Source organism: Poecilia reticulata, linkage group LG21, assembly GCF_000633615.1.
Source record: "Poecilia reticulata strain Guanapo linkage group LG21, Guppy_female_1.0+MT, whole genome shotgun sequence".
NCBI lineage: Eukaryota > Metazoa > Chordata > Actinopteri > Cyprinodontiformes > Poeciliidae > Poecilia > Poecilia reticulata.
The window spans coordinates 7,681,484-7,696,710 of NC_024351.1; the positions used below are offsets into that span (position 1 = coordinate 7,681,484).

General features: G+C 36.4%; 1 protein-coding gene and 1 long non-coding RNA gene across 2 annotated transcripts; one reads left to right on the top strand and one right to left on the bottom strand.

Annotated features, from left to right (window-relative positions):
- Positions 1–113: 113 nt before the first annotated feature.
- On the top strand, positions 114–15,184 carry LOC108165740 (uncharacterized). The gene is made up of 3 exons (XR_001776067.1): positions 114–207; positions 2,779–2,889; positions 13,041–15,184. It is a non-coding gene; the product is annotated as an uncharacterized LOC108165740 (long non-coding RNA).
- On the bottom strand, positions 3,157–8,336 carry fam110c (family with sequence similarity 110 member C). The gene has a single exon (XM_017302056.1). The coding sequence runs from the start codon at positions 4,586–4,588 to the stop codon at positions 3,578–3,580; it is 1,011 nt and encodes a 336-aa protein (XP_017157545.1). The 5' UTR covers positions 4,589–8,336; the 3' UTR covers positions 3,157–3,577.
- Positions 15,185–15,227: the final 43 nt, after the last annotated feature.

The window sequence follows — 15,227 nt, forward strand, 5'->3', positions numbered from 1 at the left end:
AATATGTTCGAATTTACGCTGTTGCTACCCGAAGCAACGCATCTGATTGGCTAATCTGCGGTGTCAATCATTGCCTTTTTTTAATCCCGTGTTTTGCTGGGGTTTTTCTCCTACACGTGACTGAGGACTGCGCACATGTACTTCTGTTTTTATTTTGCAGATGGGGGGATGGGGACAGGACAATCGGACAACTAAGTGCGTGATGTGGTAAGGCAACATCTGTGCAAGCTTTCATGTGCATTAGAACTCCAATATTTTCCATCTTATTTTGTACTTTTTATTTAACAGCAAGGGTTTAATTCTCCTAATGTAGTGAACGTCTACATTGTCATCTATGATAAAAGACCTTTATTTATGCATTAATATTTTTCCACATGTAATTAAAAGACAGTATGTCTGTCTTCAGAATCAAAGATTGCATTAAAAAAAATCCCTTCCCTCTGACTTTATCATACTATCTCATGTTACAACAGTCTTGAATGTGTTTTATTGGTAATTTATAATGATGAGGAAAAAACAATGAAAAAAAACCTTGGTGTTCTTGTATTTTTACTTTCTTTTACCCTAACATCCTAAAAAAACAAAACACAGCTATACCAACTGCCATCTGAAAGTACCTAACAAGTAAACTAGTCCACCTATGTAAAATTTCTCCTTTTACATAGTTTCACGAAGGGCTCAGAAATTACTTAGAGAACATCAGTAAATAAACAACATCTTGAAGACCAGGGAGTTCAACCACCAGGGCAAGGATAACATTGTAGAGAGCTTCAAAGAAGGTTCAGGCAACACATGACAAAACAGAGTTCAATCAATAATCTGAAAATGAAAACATAACAGGAACATAACAGGACAGCTCTAATCCTACCAAGACATGGCCCTCATCCTTAACTGACATAGAGCATAAATCAGAAAAGTAGCCAAGAGACCCATAAGTCTGTAGGACCTGCAACCCCACAGCCTTAACATAAAAAGCCCCAGCTGTTTATTTTCCACTCCAGAAAACAGCCGTCATGGAAGTGCGACAAGAAGAAAGACATAAAAAAAATCTCACTTAAACTTTTAAAAAGTAATATAGAAGAAAAAGCAGCTATGAGGAAAAGGTTTTCTCTCTCGGTCCAGAACAACGTTTTGGACCATTTTCTTATGTGTGAAAGAAAAGAATAATCGCACATCACCCCACATATTGAAACATGGGAGCAGCAGTATTATGGTAAGATGATGGTTTTTATTGTTAGGGTATTTTCAGACTCAATTGAAAAATTGCAGGCCAGTTCAGGAAGATTGTAATCCACTGTTTGTTTCATGGTTCTCACAAATCAGGAATGAGGTTAGAAGACACTCCCTATGGAAAATCTATTGCTCAGATAAGCAATTATATTAAGGTAGACCAGCCCTCCTTTTGAATCTAAACAATCTTTTGTAGTTGGTTGCCACATATGATAAAAATGATCAGGATCTCAATTATATTTCAAAGATATACAGTAGTGTTTTACTATGCCCACTGATTTTGCAATAAAGAACTGATTTTGCAATAAGTTCTTTAAAAGCACATGGAATCTTATTTGGCTTGCCAACATCACAATATGTACAAGAATCAAGCTGATCAGCTTGACAATTTGTAAACACAGTGGTAGACAAATGACTTCTTATAGATGCTGATGTCGCTTATGAAGCATTGAAGTCTACTCCCACATATGGCTACAATATTTTGCTGCAGGTGCTTGGAATACAAGTAAATTTTTACAAAGGAGATTTCTTTAAAGCATGGAAAAAAAGATGGGGAAAAACAATAAATAATGGTCATCCTCAAAAGAGGTTTGCATGAGATATTGCTTTATGCCCTATGTGATGTCACCAGATGCGAGTTGTAAATCTTTCTAAGACAGCAGATTTTCTCAGGAATAAATAACAATTTACAATACCATGTGTTACTATAGTAATAAATTAAACCTAAAGTTAGTTTTGTTAATTTTTATAAAACAGACAGATACTTGCTGCCACCAACAAGGTCGATTATTCTATTGTATCATTAATGGATTTTTTAAATCACATGTAGCACACTAGTTGGAAACTAAGTAATTAATTGCTTTGTTTGAATGTCACACATTCTGGATAAAAAGTTTAAGGAATGGTGGTTTAACTTTGATTTGAGTTATGTTAAAGTCAGGACGTTGTAAAAATCATAATGCCACTAAGGTATTAATGGATCAGTTTTTCAACCAACTTTAAGACCTGGCAGCTGACAAGTAGAGATGGCAGGAAGTGATTTGTTATGGCACACCTTCCAAGTTAGTGAAATATATTTTTACAATTGTGAAGTAGTTAGAACCTACTTTCATGTCCATAAAATATTAGTGTCATAACTTTCCAAATTAATAGAAAAAACTGTGGGTTAATGTTGCTTGAGCCCCTAGTCAATATGTTATGTTTTTTTTCATCTTCAATTACACTCTCTGAGGGTCAAACTAACTGGAGCAAATTTGGAAAGGATTCAGAAAATGGGGTGTGTGTTGAAGAGACAAAGCAGGCGAAAACTGGGAGGTAAGTAGAGATAGTTTCAACGGGTCACTGGACATAAGCCCATCAGATTACCAGCCACATTCTTCTCACCCAGATCTTAAAGGTCCAGCTGACAGCTTGTCTGGGGAAATGATCACTTCTTTCCTGTTTTTTTTTCACTCTCTTATTAATTGCTGCTACTTAAGTGACATGTAAGAAAGCAGCTTGTCTTACAGACTGACATTATTTGTATTTCTTTTGTCTGTGTGTGTGCAGGATTGACTGCATACCTTTCACCCGAGGAAGAATGAGGAGTGCACTCATCAGACTATGAACCTTAAAGGCACGCTACGTAAACTGTTATTTGAGTCCCCTTTCATGTTTGAGGTAATCTGAAAAATCCACAAATTATGAACATGATCCACAGATGTGTCCAACAAAAATCACAAATCCAAAAAGCCTTTCATCTTTATGTAATTACTCATACCAATTCACAATACCATTAGTTTTTTAAAACATTGGTGGAAAAAAATTGAACTAGTTTTGAGGATAAATGACATAGTAATACTTCAAATTTAATACTAAAATATATGATTGTTAGAATGAAATTCCATTTGAGGGTATGCACTACAGTTTGTCAAAACTTCACACATATTTTAAATGCATAATGTGGTTTATTAGAAGATTATGACAAGGTACACGGTAATTACTCTAAACCACAGCTGAGCTTAGTGGACTTTTAGCCCTATACTCTCTACCACAATTCTTCCAAGTGGTATGATAAAGGCATTTTCACAACTGTTCAATATAGCTATAATTTGCAAAATTGTCAGTTGAGTTAATCTCAAGACAGAAAAAAAGTTTGTACAACAACATCTCCAACTTCTTATACGTTTTCACATACGTCAGTCACATTGTGCTCAAGATACAATTTTGGACAACGTGGCAGCAACACATGTTGCCACAATCTTGAATCCATCAGTTGGTGATATTTACTGTCCGGAATGCAAGAACTGGAAGTCAGTCACAATCATATTAGGTTCCACCAAAAAAATCTGTAACTTTTATGTAACATTCAGTCAAGGTCCCGTAACGTCTTTCCAGCATCCGAAGCATTTTTGCAGCTGTACAGCCACTTGATGATACGCGCATTGCGCTCAATTACCGACGTGCCTTGCTGTATTTTTTTGTGCAGCTCGTCCTGAAGAAGCCCATCGCTGTCACCGCTATCTCTTGAGAAACCATCGTCGGATGTGGAGATGCTGACGCTCCTAATGTTTATCACAATCTCTTCAGAGCGTGCCGAGAAGTTCTCCCTCCCCAAGGTCTCAATCATCTCACCGTCCAGGCCGCAGTACTTGAAAAATGCATCAAAGTCTGCAAAGTTTTTAGAGTATCTGGAGCTGATATCCGAGTGGGAACGGCTCACTCCCTTGCCAGTCGTCCTCTCAATGTCAGGAACTGCAAGAAGACCACCAGCTGTTGGCTTTTCGCTGTTTTCCTCTGTTGCTCCATTAGACTTGTTGTCCAACTGAGAAATAACTACACCGATGCTACATTCCTTTGCTTTTCCTTCAGGTGTGCTGATTTTTTCCTCGCTGCCTTCATGATCACATTCCCTGTCAGCAGCCAGAACATGTTTATCCCCAGAATTGAGTGGCGGCTTTCTAGTTATGGGGTGCCTTCGGTTCTTGAGTGCTGATCCTCGAAGTAAGTCACATTTCTGCCTGTAAAGCAGAATAGAGTCTGGTCTTTTTTTGACAGTGGGCCGATGTTGTTGTCCCGGTAAACAGAGTTGTGGAACATCTTTATTCACTGGTGAGGTACTCCCAGAGACAAGATTTCCATTGCGGTTTATGCTTTGGCTTGAAGACCCGGTGCTACTCAAAGATGCTGAACCAAGACTGATCACTGGCTCCTGGGTAGAGTTGACCACTTGCTGACTTTTGACGTACTTTGGTTTACTCGCAGCAAGCCTTTCCACGGCACTCATACGTCCCTTTGTCTCACCTTCCCGTTCCATTTGCTTCCGAAGGTATTCCAGACCCTTTCCAAGAATTTTTGTGGTGTCACTGCTTGTCTCCATTGTATACTCACAAGTTTTCCAAGCTGTTATTTCCAAAGAGTCAAATATCCCTGAGTATACCGTACAGAGTCACAGCGACAGGATTCCATTCAAGTCCGCTCTTTGCCTGAGCATGAATCCGAACAGGAGACTTCACCTTGTCTGCTCAGACACACATCCCTTCACCCCACCCATCCTGCGCAGGAGTAGTTTTAGCCAAACACAAGCCTGTTCAAAGTACACCTGATACTTAGAACAATGAAAGCTGAAACCGCTGCAGACGTTTTTCCCCACCTTCTCTTGAAATGGAAATGCGGGTCTTTTAACTTGTTGCTCAACATAAAACATAAACCTTCATAAACACCCAGAAAACCAGTTTTCACCTGATCCAAGCTTCTTTTTTCAATTCTTATTGGGGTGTTTACCTGGAAAACTGACTAATCAAAAAAATATATATATTACGCTCATCATTGCTGGTAAATGTTGTGCAAAAAGATTTTACTCTTGACTTGGGGATGTGATGAGTAATGCAAGAAATAAAGGAAGGTAGTGACTGGTGACTGGAGCCTTATTAACACATCATTGTGCAATACCAGGAAGAGCATTTTCTTGTGGTATTTGTGACCCACAGTGCTGTAAAAGAGTATTCGCTCCTTTACATTTTTCAAAAGTTATTTTTTTTTGTTACTCTTTAAGGTTTAAAATCATCAAAGTGATTCATTCACCCTGGGGACTAAGCTTTCAGTAATTAACAGATTTGACTGATTTGATCTTAATAATTAATAATGAAGGAATTCAGAGGTAAATAGCCTGATGTATTAATGATTGAGCATTTGAGGATTAGAGAGCAGAATTTGGAGTACCATGTTGCTTTACTGCAACATGTAGAAGTTACCAATTTAAAGGAAGATGTGCTGCATTGGAGCAGAACCGGTCTGGAAGCATATGAATGTGGTAAAATGTGCCTAAAACCTCATAGGCCTATGGAGGCCTGGGGCTCCGATCTCCCCCATGTCTGCTTTGTGTACCAGGGACGGGTTTATGGCTCCTCACACCTTCTATCGAACATTCTTATGGAGAAACCTTATAGACACAAGCATCCTCTCTTTCTCTCATATGTACAGATGCTCCCACAGGTGATTTAGCTATTTTCTGATTGGCTGCGATTATCACTATACATTTTGTAGTACTAGTACTCTAGCTGTTCTTTCTTCTAATCTTATCTGCTTGTTTTTCTTTAAGCTTTTGTCCCCTTTCTCTTCAATCTGTATGTCCTTTACATTTGAAATAAACCCAATGCAATTTCTAACAATGCAAGTGGAGAGAAAACCATAGAGCTCCGGCTGTGAAAGTAAGTCTGTTGAGATTCATCTTGGCATTCAGACAACAATTCTGAGAGCCACACTGCGGGACAGGACACGTTAAAAAAAAAACTTGTTCCTTACAGATGTTCTCTGCCCAATTTGGCCTGTTTGTGCTATTGTTCAAGGCAGAAGCAATCACATTTCCAATCTACTGATGTTTGTTGTTGGAAAACCTTGCTGCTGGTTCTGCTTCTCTAAAATAGTGGGTTAAGGGAATTTAATTCAAATGCACACCATGCTTTCCCAGGTTTAATTGGGATACAAAGAGTAAACGTCACATCCATATCTATCAACTTCAGAATTCTGCACAATTGGCATAAAATCCTAACAAAACACATTCAATTATGTGGTTGTAACATTAGAGACATGGAAACCCATTAGAAAGGTAGATGGGTATAATATGATTATTAAATGCTGTTGAAAATAAACAACACTTTGTAGAGACAGTGCTAACAGTTAGCACAAAGTTAAAAATAAAAAACTATTAGCAAAACAACATTTTTTTATTGTTTATTAGGCATACAGTGTTGACTACATGTGTACTTTTGAAGATGAGGCAATTCTCCTGTTGAAGGTAATCGTTCTGCTTTTTCTTCCACTCCCCCTTTCCCTGCATTTCCTGCCAGATGAATCATCTGATCTGTCATAACTCCCAGCAACCTATATCAATGTTCCTAATCAGTCTTAATGGCTTTTTACCTTTCCCCAGCACAGGCCAAGTAAAAATTAGGAACTGCGTGAGAGGAGGGAAACAAATGCTTCCGAGATTACACCGTATCTAAGGCAATAAAATGTACATGTATCTAGTTTGATTTGTATAGGAAAGCAGTTTCTGTTCTGCCACTTGTCTTGGTGGAGTTAAACCTGTTGACAGCCTCAGGTTTACCTCTGAGCATATAAGCCAGGTATTTGTTGACAGCCTCTGCTTTCCCTCTGTTTCTATTCTGCCCGTTTTCTGACCTCGTCCAAATCCTGTTTTGGCTTGCCCCCTCTGCTTTGCATGCTCTTTGAAACATTCTAAGAAAATCTAACTTGATTTGAGTAAACTGAAACTGAGATTTTCTGCTTTAATTTTGTTTTGCTTTACAGTCACGACTGCATTTGACTAGCTACTCTGAACCCGTCTTTTCTTTTGAGACATTTTGAAATTTGTCACAACAAAACTAGATATGCCCAGGGAAACACGAGTAACTGGGAACGCACGGGTCCAGCTTCTTTAATTGTGCTTAAAACAACAGAGAAAAGCTAGTGCAACAAACACTTTGGCACAGTTCTGCTCCTCAAAAAGCCATTGTAAATGACTGATTTGACGGAAATTATCAAATGAATAGTGGCACCTACAGGCAGCAGTAAAGCTCCTCACATTCATATTTTTGTATAGTAAAAGTATTGATACAATTAACATTTGCATTATGCCTTGCCAGATATCAGTAGTGACAACCCAACACTATTTACAATATGTACATAACTTTCAAACTTAAACAGTACATTTCAAAAATAAATCTCAAGTCAAAGTTTCAATATTAATATCCAGGCGTCTATTTGCTTCACTTAGAAAACAGGCATTAAAGTAGAAATCTAAACATAACCTGTGTTGTGCACACCAGCTTTACTTGTTGAGAAGACAGAGGGCAGCACTGGAATGGATAGTCTGAAGGTCAGGGTGAAGCTTATCCAACTGGATGTAACTTCCATGTGCTTTTTTTCTAGCCACAAACACGCCTTAGCACCATATCTCACCACATTCATTTGTACAGAAGGAATACTTTGCATCCTCCTGCATGTTTAATTAACTAAAAGAAAACAAAGACCACTTTTGTACATAATTTTCATACCACATCTGCTTTTTAGTGTTGATTACATTTATTCAGCCACATGATTTCTTTTCATTGGATTCCCTCCAATATCCCTCTCTTGGGAATTCATCAGGGTTCACTCGTACTTTCAGTCTTCTTGACCTCCAATTTGAATTAATAATGATAGCCCTCAGATAGATTCCATGATTTCCAGATCAAAAGGCATGCAGAATGTGTCACGATGATTAATGGTTGTTTACAGGGATGATAAGAGTCTAATTTTTAGGACAGGACTGCAAATCTAAAGCAGACATTCATGCTGTTACAGAAATACAAATGTTTGAAATGTTTCAAAAATGTTTCTTGTTTTGTTAAAAAACACAATGAATGCTTTTGGAACGATGATGCATATGTTTAATGCCTTGGTTTAGGCAAAAGTACAAATGAAACAAGTTGGTGTATTCACCATAATATTTTTTATGTTGAATAAAATACATATATATGTATAATAAAATAAAAATGTGTTGTATGCTTAGATGTTTTTTCCTGCATATTGAAATAATGATGGCAGTGACACCAAGCAGTATGATGATGCTGAGTCTTTTAACAAAACATGTAGGACTTTTCCCAAAGTATTTAAATCCTTCTAACTTTTTCACAAGTTAGCATACTACAATCATAAACTTTAAGTTATGATTGTAACTTAAAGTTTATGAGTATAAACTTTAAGTTACCTTCATAGTAGACATGTTTTTTAAACATGTCTATTAATCATTAAATTACAGGTCAGATAATTGTTTAAAAAAAAATTAAAATTTTTTTTAAAGAATTTTCTGACCTATGTTAAAGTAAGAACTGTGTTCGGTCATAAATTCTCATATTTGCAAAAATAATAATGAAAAAGAAAAAAAAACGAAGCATTTCTGGAGTCTGGCTGCAAACTATGTCATAAACGTATCACAGCCAGATTTATTGAACTTCAAAAGATTTGGGAACATTTTAATAGCATTTAATAGGAATTTATGTGATAGACCAAGGAAAATGATATGTGATTTTCATGTTTTTTTTATTAATATCTAAAATTGCAGTGTGTGTATGTATTCAACCCTTTTAATCTGTTTCCTTTAACTAAATTCCAGAGCAGCCCATCTATCATCCAAAAATAGCAGAAGTATGGCACTACAAGAAGTAATGGCTGTATACTAGACAGACCATCAAGGAGAAAGGTGTGGGCTTTGACTTTGTCCTGAACTTTTCATTTCTTAAATTTCAACCAGCCCTTGTTTACTTGTGTGTGTTGAGTTGTTGTCGTGTTGCAGTTTCCAATTCTGCTTCAGCTTAAATTTTTCACAGATGGACTCACGTTCTCCTTAAGATGCCTTTGATACATGATACAATTTTTAGTGAGTTCTATGATGGTGAACTGCCTATCTGGAAGAAATCATTCCCAAACCATAACACTCCCACCTCCATGCTTTACAGTTGGTATGAGTTTCCCATCCTGGAGTGCTATATTTAGATAATGACGTCTTTTCCATTCTGCTGTCCAGTGAATTCAATTTAAGCTCATTTATGAAAATAGCATAATCCCAGAAGGTTTGACTTTTGTCTACTTTCAATATGGTCCTAATGTTTTTCTATAACATTAACAGCAACTCACAAACAAACAGCAAAACAAAACAAACAAACAAACAAACAAAAAAGTCCAGCCCCACCCTGCTGTGGACCCAGTGTAAATAAGCATTCATATTTATTTTGTTTTATTCAGATATCATTGAACTAAGTATTTTAAGGGGTTTCCCTCACATTTTTTAACAAAGGCCAAAAACACAATAAAAATGTGAAATATTTCTTTGAACAATTTGTTGAAAGTTTAGTCAGAGTTAATATTTGTCAAAATGTGTGACAAAAACAGATGCAAAACATCACTGAGACAGCCTTTGCCCTCATGGGTGCAATTATCACACGATCCTGGAATGGGCTCTGTCTCATGTTTTGAACTAAATATCAGAGTTGAAACTCGGTGCAAAAGCATGTTTACATGTCTGAGACAACTGTAAAATCTGTTTCTTGTTAGAAAAGCCCTGTGTGTGATAGAACAAAGGAAAGTAAACATGAACACACTGACATCATTTAGCCGTTCATCCCCTGAGTCATTTTTGCTTCGTTTTAATTCAAACCTTACACTATCTGGAAAAACATATTTTATTCTTTAATGTGACAACATCATCCAGTAATTGTTTTCTCATTGAGTCATTGACAACAATTAACTGCCGTCCCTGAGACGTGAATGAAATGGTCTGACTCAATTAAAAACCGTTTGCTAATTATTAGATGCAATTGCTGTGTCCATCGTTTTGCCTGGAATTATTGTTTTAAGTATGTAAAATAAGGAATAATTAGTAATTATGTATTCATATTTAATTACCAGAAATATCAGCTCAACTTCCAGTCAGTGAGTGATAGTCTATTTATCACTGAATCGTCTTACTGTATTCTTGCAGGGGGGGTTTTATGCATGGAACAGACAATACAAAGACTGAAACTGAGAGTTGTTTATATTATACTAGTAATGTGGACAAAAAAAAAACAAAAAAACTGAATGATGTTTTTTTATAAACAAGAGATCAAATGAATAGAAGACTTTTCATACATACTGTATGTAGACAGGAGTCATACATGTTAAGCAGTATACAGCCAAGAAGTATTGGCTGTATACTGTTTGACCCTTGCAATTGTGATTTGAAGCTTTTCAAAGTTTGTAGGAGTCATGGCCCACTGCAAGTTCTCAAAATATCTGAATTTACAGCAAATTAAACATATTTGGAGATAAAGGAACAAATAGTAATGACATTTTTTGAAACTGAGATGTAGTCCATATTGAAAACTTCAGTCATGCGATGATTTACTTTGTGTGGACCTTGTGTGTTACTTTTAATTACGAGAAGAAAAATATTTAACAGCTCAGAACTATCTAACCATCCATTTTCTATGCAATATGCAGGCTCACGGAGAGAGAATGGTGACTGAAGTAGCCAGTGGGTGAGTGGCGTGGCCCACATAAGGTGGATGTAACTTAATTATAAGAGTAACTTAATTACTCAGAGAAAGCTCATGTGTGCAGAAAGAGAAAATATTCCAACTACAGCAGGGATTGGAACCTGAAACCTTGTTGCTACCTGGCCACAATGCTGAAAACGGCAAATTTAGATACACATCTGTACACAACACACACGCAAAAAAAGATTAAAAGCAAAATGAAGCTTCTTCTACATAGTTTTGCAAAATGAAAAAAGCAAACAGATTGATCACAAGGCAAACACAAAACATAAGATCACAGATGTCTGTTTCCCTGTTAAATACAGGACACCCACTGGTGAACATGCTGACAAGTGTTTAGCTTGTATTGCCAATGTTTTCCTCCTGGTGATTTGTGTCTGCATAAATATGCACCACGTAAACAAGAGCAAAATCTTCCAGTGTTAAGTCTCTAACAGATGAGCCTATGAATCCTTTTAATGCGCCTTTGGGGTTCTGCTTTCACGTCATTGTTCATTTTTGCCTTTCACTTGTCATTTCACAAAGAATAGAGGAAACAGCAGACTTGGCGTGATCCAAGTCTGGAATGAACACAGATGTGGTTCTCAAACTTTAATACATTTACATATGTGAGTGAAAACAGCAGTTACGGTTCAAAATAAACAGCAGCATGTATTCTTTGTATTAGGCCATTTGTAAATGTGGATGACTCCATTGAGGGAAGTATTTGTGGACAAAGACATGAAGGTTTAAAAAAGTGACACATGGTGTAAAAGATGTCGAACCATGGCTATGCAGCTACTTTCCCTGAATGTAGAGGTTACCTCATGGAACTTACTTTATTTTCCTGGAAAGAATCCCATTGAAAGTCAAATCACATCATTCCTGACAACAGGCAGAAAATTAGCAAAAACCTGTCGAGTCTGTTGAACTTAGCATGCAAACTGCGTATAATTTAAAGACTCCAAAGAATAGCTGTAAGTGCACTAATAAGAAACACTATTGAAATGATATGCTGAAGGGGGAGTGTTGGAAAGAGCAGGAGCTTCTTAAAGAGACAGGAGCCCAATTTCAAGGCATTAAATTGGGCAATCAAATTTCCTTCAGGTCATATTTGATATATACAGCATATTATGACAACTGAGGGATGTGCCTGGAAAACACATCTTACCTCTTCAAGATGTGGGAAAATATATTCTTTACTTTGCAGCGTTACGTTATGAAAGACCTGATTTAATGCAGAATTTTAAAAAGAACAAAAACCCTTATATCTGCTGTCAAAAAGATAAAAAATAAAAAGAATAATTATTGTGTTTGTTCATCAAAACCTGACAAATTATTCCATCAAACTTGATGCTAATGGCTAATATTCATAACCTTGATTTTTCAGTTTAACCTACTGTTAATAGCTGCGGCTAGAAGCTTGGACATTAAAATTAATGAGGTGATTTTCAGTGAATCTGTTTTTCTTCTGCAACAGAGGAAAGGCTCTTTTCCTGGTCGGTAAAGAATGAAAAATGACTGAAGTCTTTTGCCATGCAGCTGCCTGATACTTCATAATATTCCTTCTATTATTCATTGGAATAACAGAAAGCTGCCAGCATATGGAAGGAATCTGTTGTGGTGTCAGGGGCAAAGGTTACATCACCTATAGCAATGCATAATAATTTCCCTGTGGCTCTGACATATCTGGTTATTGAACCAGATATGTCATATTATCAAATCTGATATTTTACACATACTGAATGACATGTTGGATCTATTACATTTTGCCCAAAGGATAAAGAGCAAAGCAAAGGACTTCAAAGCAACCTTGTTAAATCTTGTACTTTGGCAACTGCAGACAACTAAAGAGATTATATGCTGTCTTTCTTTTATTTGCATTTAATTAAACTCAAATGTCACCTTGGAAGTTTACCTCACGTATGGGTATCAGCTGAATTAGGTAATTTTGTTACTCCAGAAAATTTGGCTTTTGTCTTGGGCTTGAGAAAGTTGCTACTGCTCATTTTCACTGTGATCAGAGAAAAAAAATCCAGGCTGTTTGTTTTGCATCTGCAATCATTTCCCTCCCCCTGCCAAGCAATATTTTCATAGGGCCAATGCATGAGACTCATTCTTTAGACAAAAATTGTATCATTTAGTCAAGCAAGATTTCTTAAGATTAAAAAATATCTTAATGCATCTTGTTCATAGAATAGAAATACACTGAACATGTGAGGTTTTAAGTGTCAATCATGCAGTTGTTCACTAATAATTTTTATCTATTTTCAGGAGCTTTCATCAAGAAATTAATGTCTGTTCCAGATGCCATGTCTCCTTTTAATTGTTTTTAGCATTATGACATGTGTCCTTCGACTGTGTTCTCTGGGGTATCGGGACAAATGCTGTAAGGAAACACATAGATTAAACAGCAGGTAAGGGCTCATGACTATCTTTAATTTCAGCGCCTCTTACAACTGCTTTCAATACATTGCATTTTCATTTACATAGCATGTTTGCCTTGCTTTGAACTTTTAAATGGTTACTAGCCCTCTATGGCATGACTTTGTATTTTGTCGGGGAAAAAATATTTTCCTGCATTCTTTGGGAGCTTGTTGGCCCTTAATTACATATCAATCATAAAATTGGACCCTGACACCTCCCGGAACCGGATTTGGATTTGTTGCCTCAGGGCAACATTGTGCTACAAGGGGTCTAGAACGCCAAGTTTTCTACAGTGATTATGAGAAATATAATACAAATCAAACAAAAACTATATTCATAAAAAAACTTTTTGACAAAAATAAATCAGACATGGTTCCAACTCAAATATAAAATGACCAACTAACATACATTTAAGCAAATTTCTAAAACATACATTTGTGTGTTTGTACGTGTGTATATTTGGTGGAGTTAGAATCACTAAGGATGTTGAAATCAGTCTTTTACATCAGGAAGGAATTTCTTGCTGATGGGAAAAAGAGTGCATATCACATTTTTGGCACTTGATTATTGGCGTACCTGGGAATCACCATCTGTTTATTTGATTATCTATGGGTTGTAGCAACCAGATTCACATCAGTCACTATAGTTAGGGGTGCAGGTTCTTCTTTAAAGAGTTTGTAGTTCTGATTCTTTGTTAGAATTTGAACCAAGCAAAGAATAACATTTCCACCAGCTCCCATATCTGGTAGATTTGGTGGCTGCACGGCCACCAAATCTACCAGATATAAGGTTGTAAGGAACACCATCTGCACCAGCCATACAAAGTGCCCTGCAGACTCGTGTTTTTGGGTTTGGCAGGTATTGCTTCAGTCTTTGCCTGCCTTGGAATGGGGCCATTTGTTTATTGATGACCAGTTTATCACTCTTTGGGACTGAAGTCAGTTTTGATGATAAACAAACAATGAAATAATGGTTGGACAGTAGATCCTCATGTTTTCATCAAGAATGACCCCAACTTATGAACCATGCACATTTTGTCCATGAAATGACCTGGCATCAATCTCCTGTTGCTGTTAGTCAATAATAAAGTAAAAAAATTGGCTGCGATAATTATTTTGTAATCAATTGCATATCATCGTATTAGAATAATATTGTCTGAGCAAAAGGGCCCTAACTGTGCAATGTTGCCCTGAGGCAACAAACAAAAAAAACACAGTTTTAGCATATAAAATATTTAAAAAATTGTCTCGAAATGATCTATCATGCTTCTTTACATACTCACAGATATGAAAATATTTTTAGTTGGAGTGACCAAAATTGAAACAAAGAAAAGTGATGTATAACTTACAAGTAGGAGGCAAGGGGTAGCATGAACCTCTGCTTCATAAAAAAGAACTGCTCTTCTTCTAAGTAAAAGGTCACATGAACCTCAATACCTCTTTTATTTGGACAAAAATATGTCTGGAGGTATTTTAAATCATCAACCCCCAAAAATAAAATAAAGGAGCAACGTGAGGTTGCATAGACAGACAATAACCGTGAATAAAAAAACAAAAATTGTTTGGATAGGCAACATTTTAAAAAATGAGCAGTGGAAATATAAGAAAGGCTCGGTGACGTTTTTGTATCATGAAGAAAGTAAAACCTTCCTGCTATTATAAGCAATCATTTAGTCTTGCAAGTGATTTAAATTAGTTTTAATCTGGAATTGTAAAACAGGATTTCCAAGGTGAATGTGATTCAGTATGTTTGGAGCTAATGTCGGTGTTCTTACAAATAATTTTCTTTAGTTACTCGTTTTTAGAACATCAGTTCTTAAATATCTTTGTGCTCCTAGGCCTTCAGGGAGGATTTTAAAATTTTTTATAACCTATCATTTTTTAAAAACCTCATACCATCACAATGCATCTTGAATTTATTGCAAGCTAGAAATGCAGAATTGGCCAGAATTACAGATCATTCTAAAAAAATTTGCATATTGTGATAAAGTTCATTATTTTCCATAATGTAATGATAAAAATTAAACTGTCATAT

Bases quoted from the DNA above. Each gene is read 5' to 3' on its own strand.
- fam110c (XM_017302056.1), bottom strand. From the start codon at position 4,588: ATGGAGACAAGCAGTGACACCACAAAAATTCTTGGAAAGGGTCTGGAA.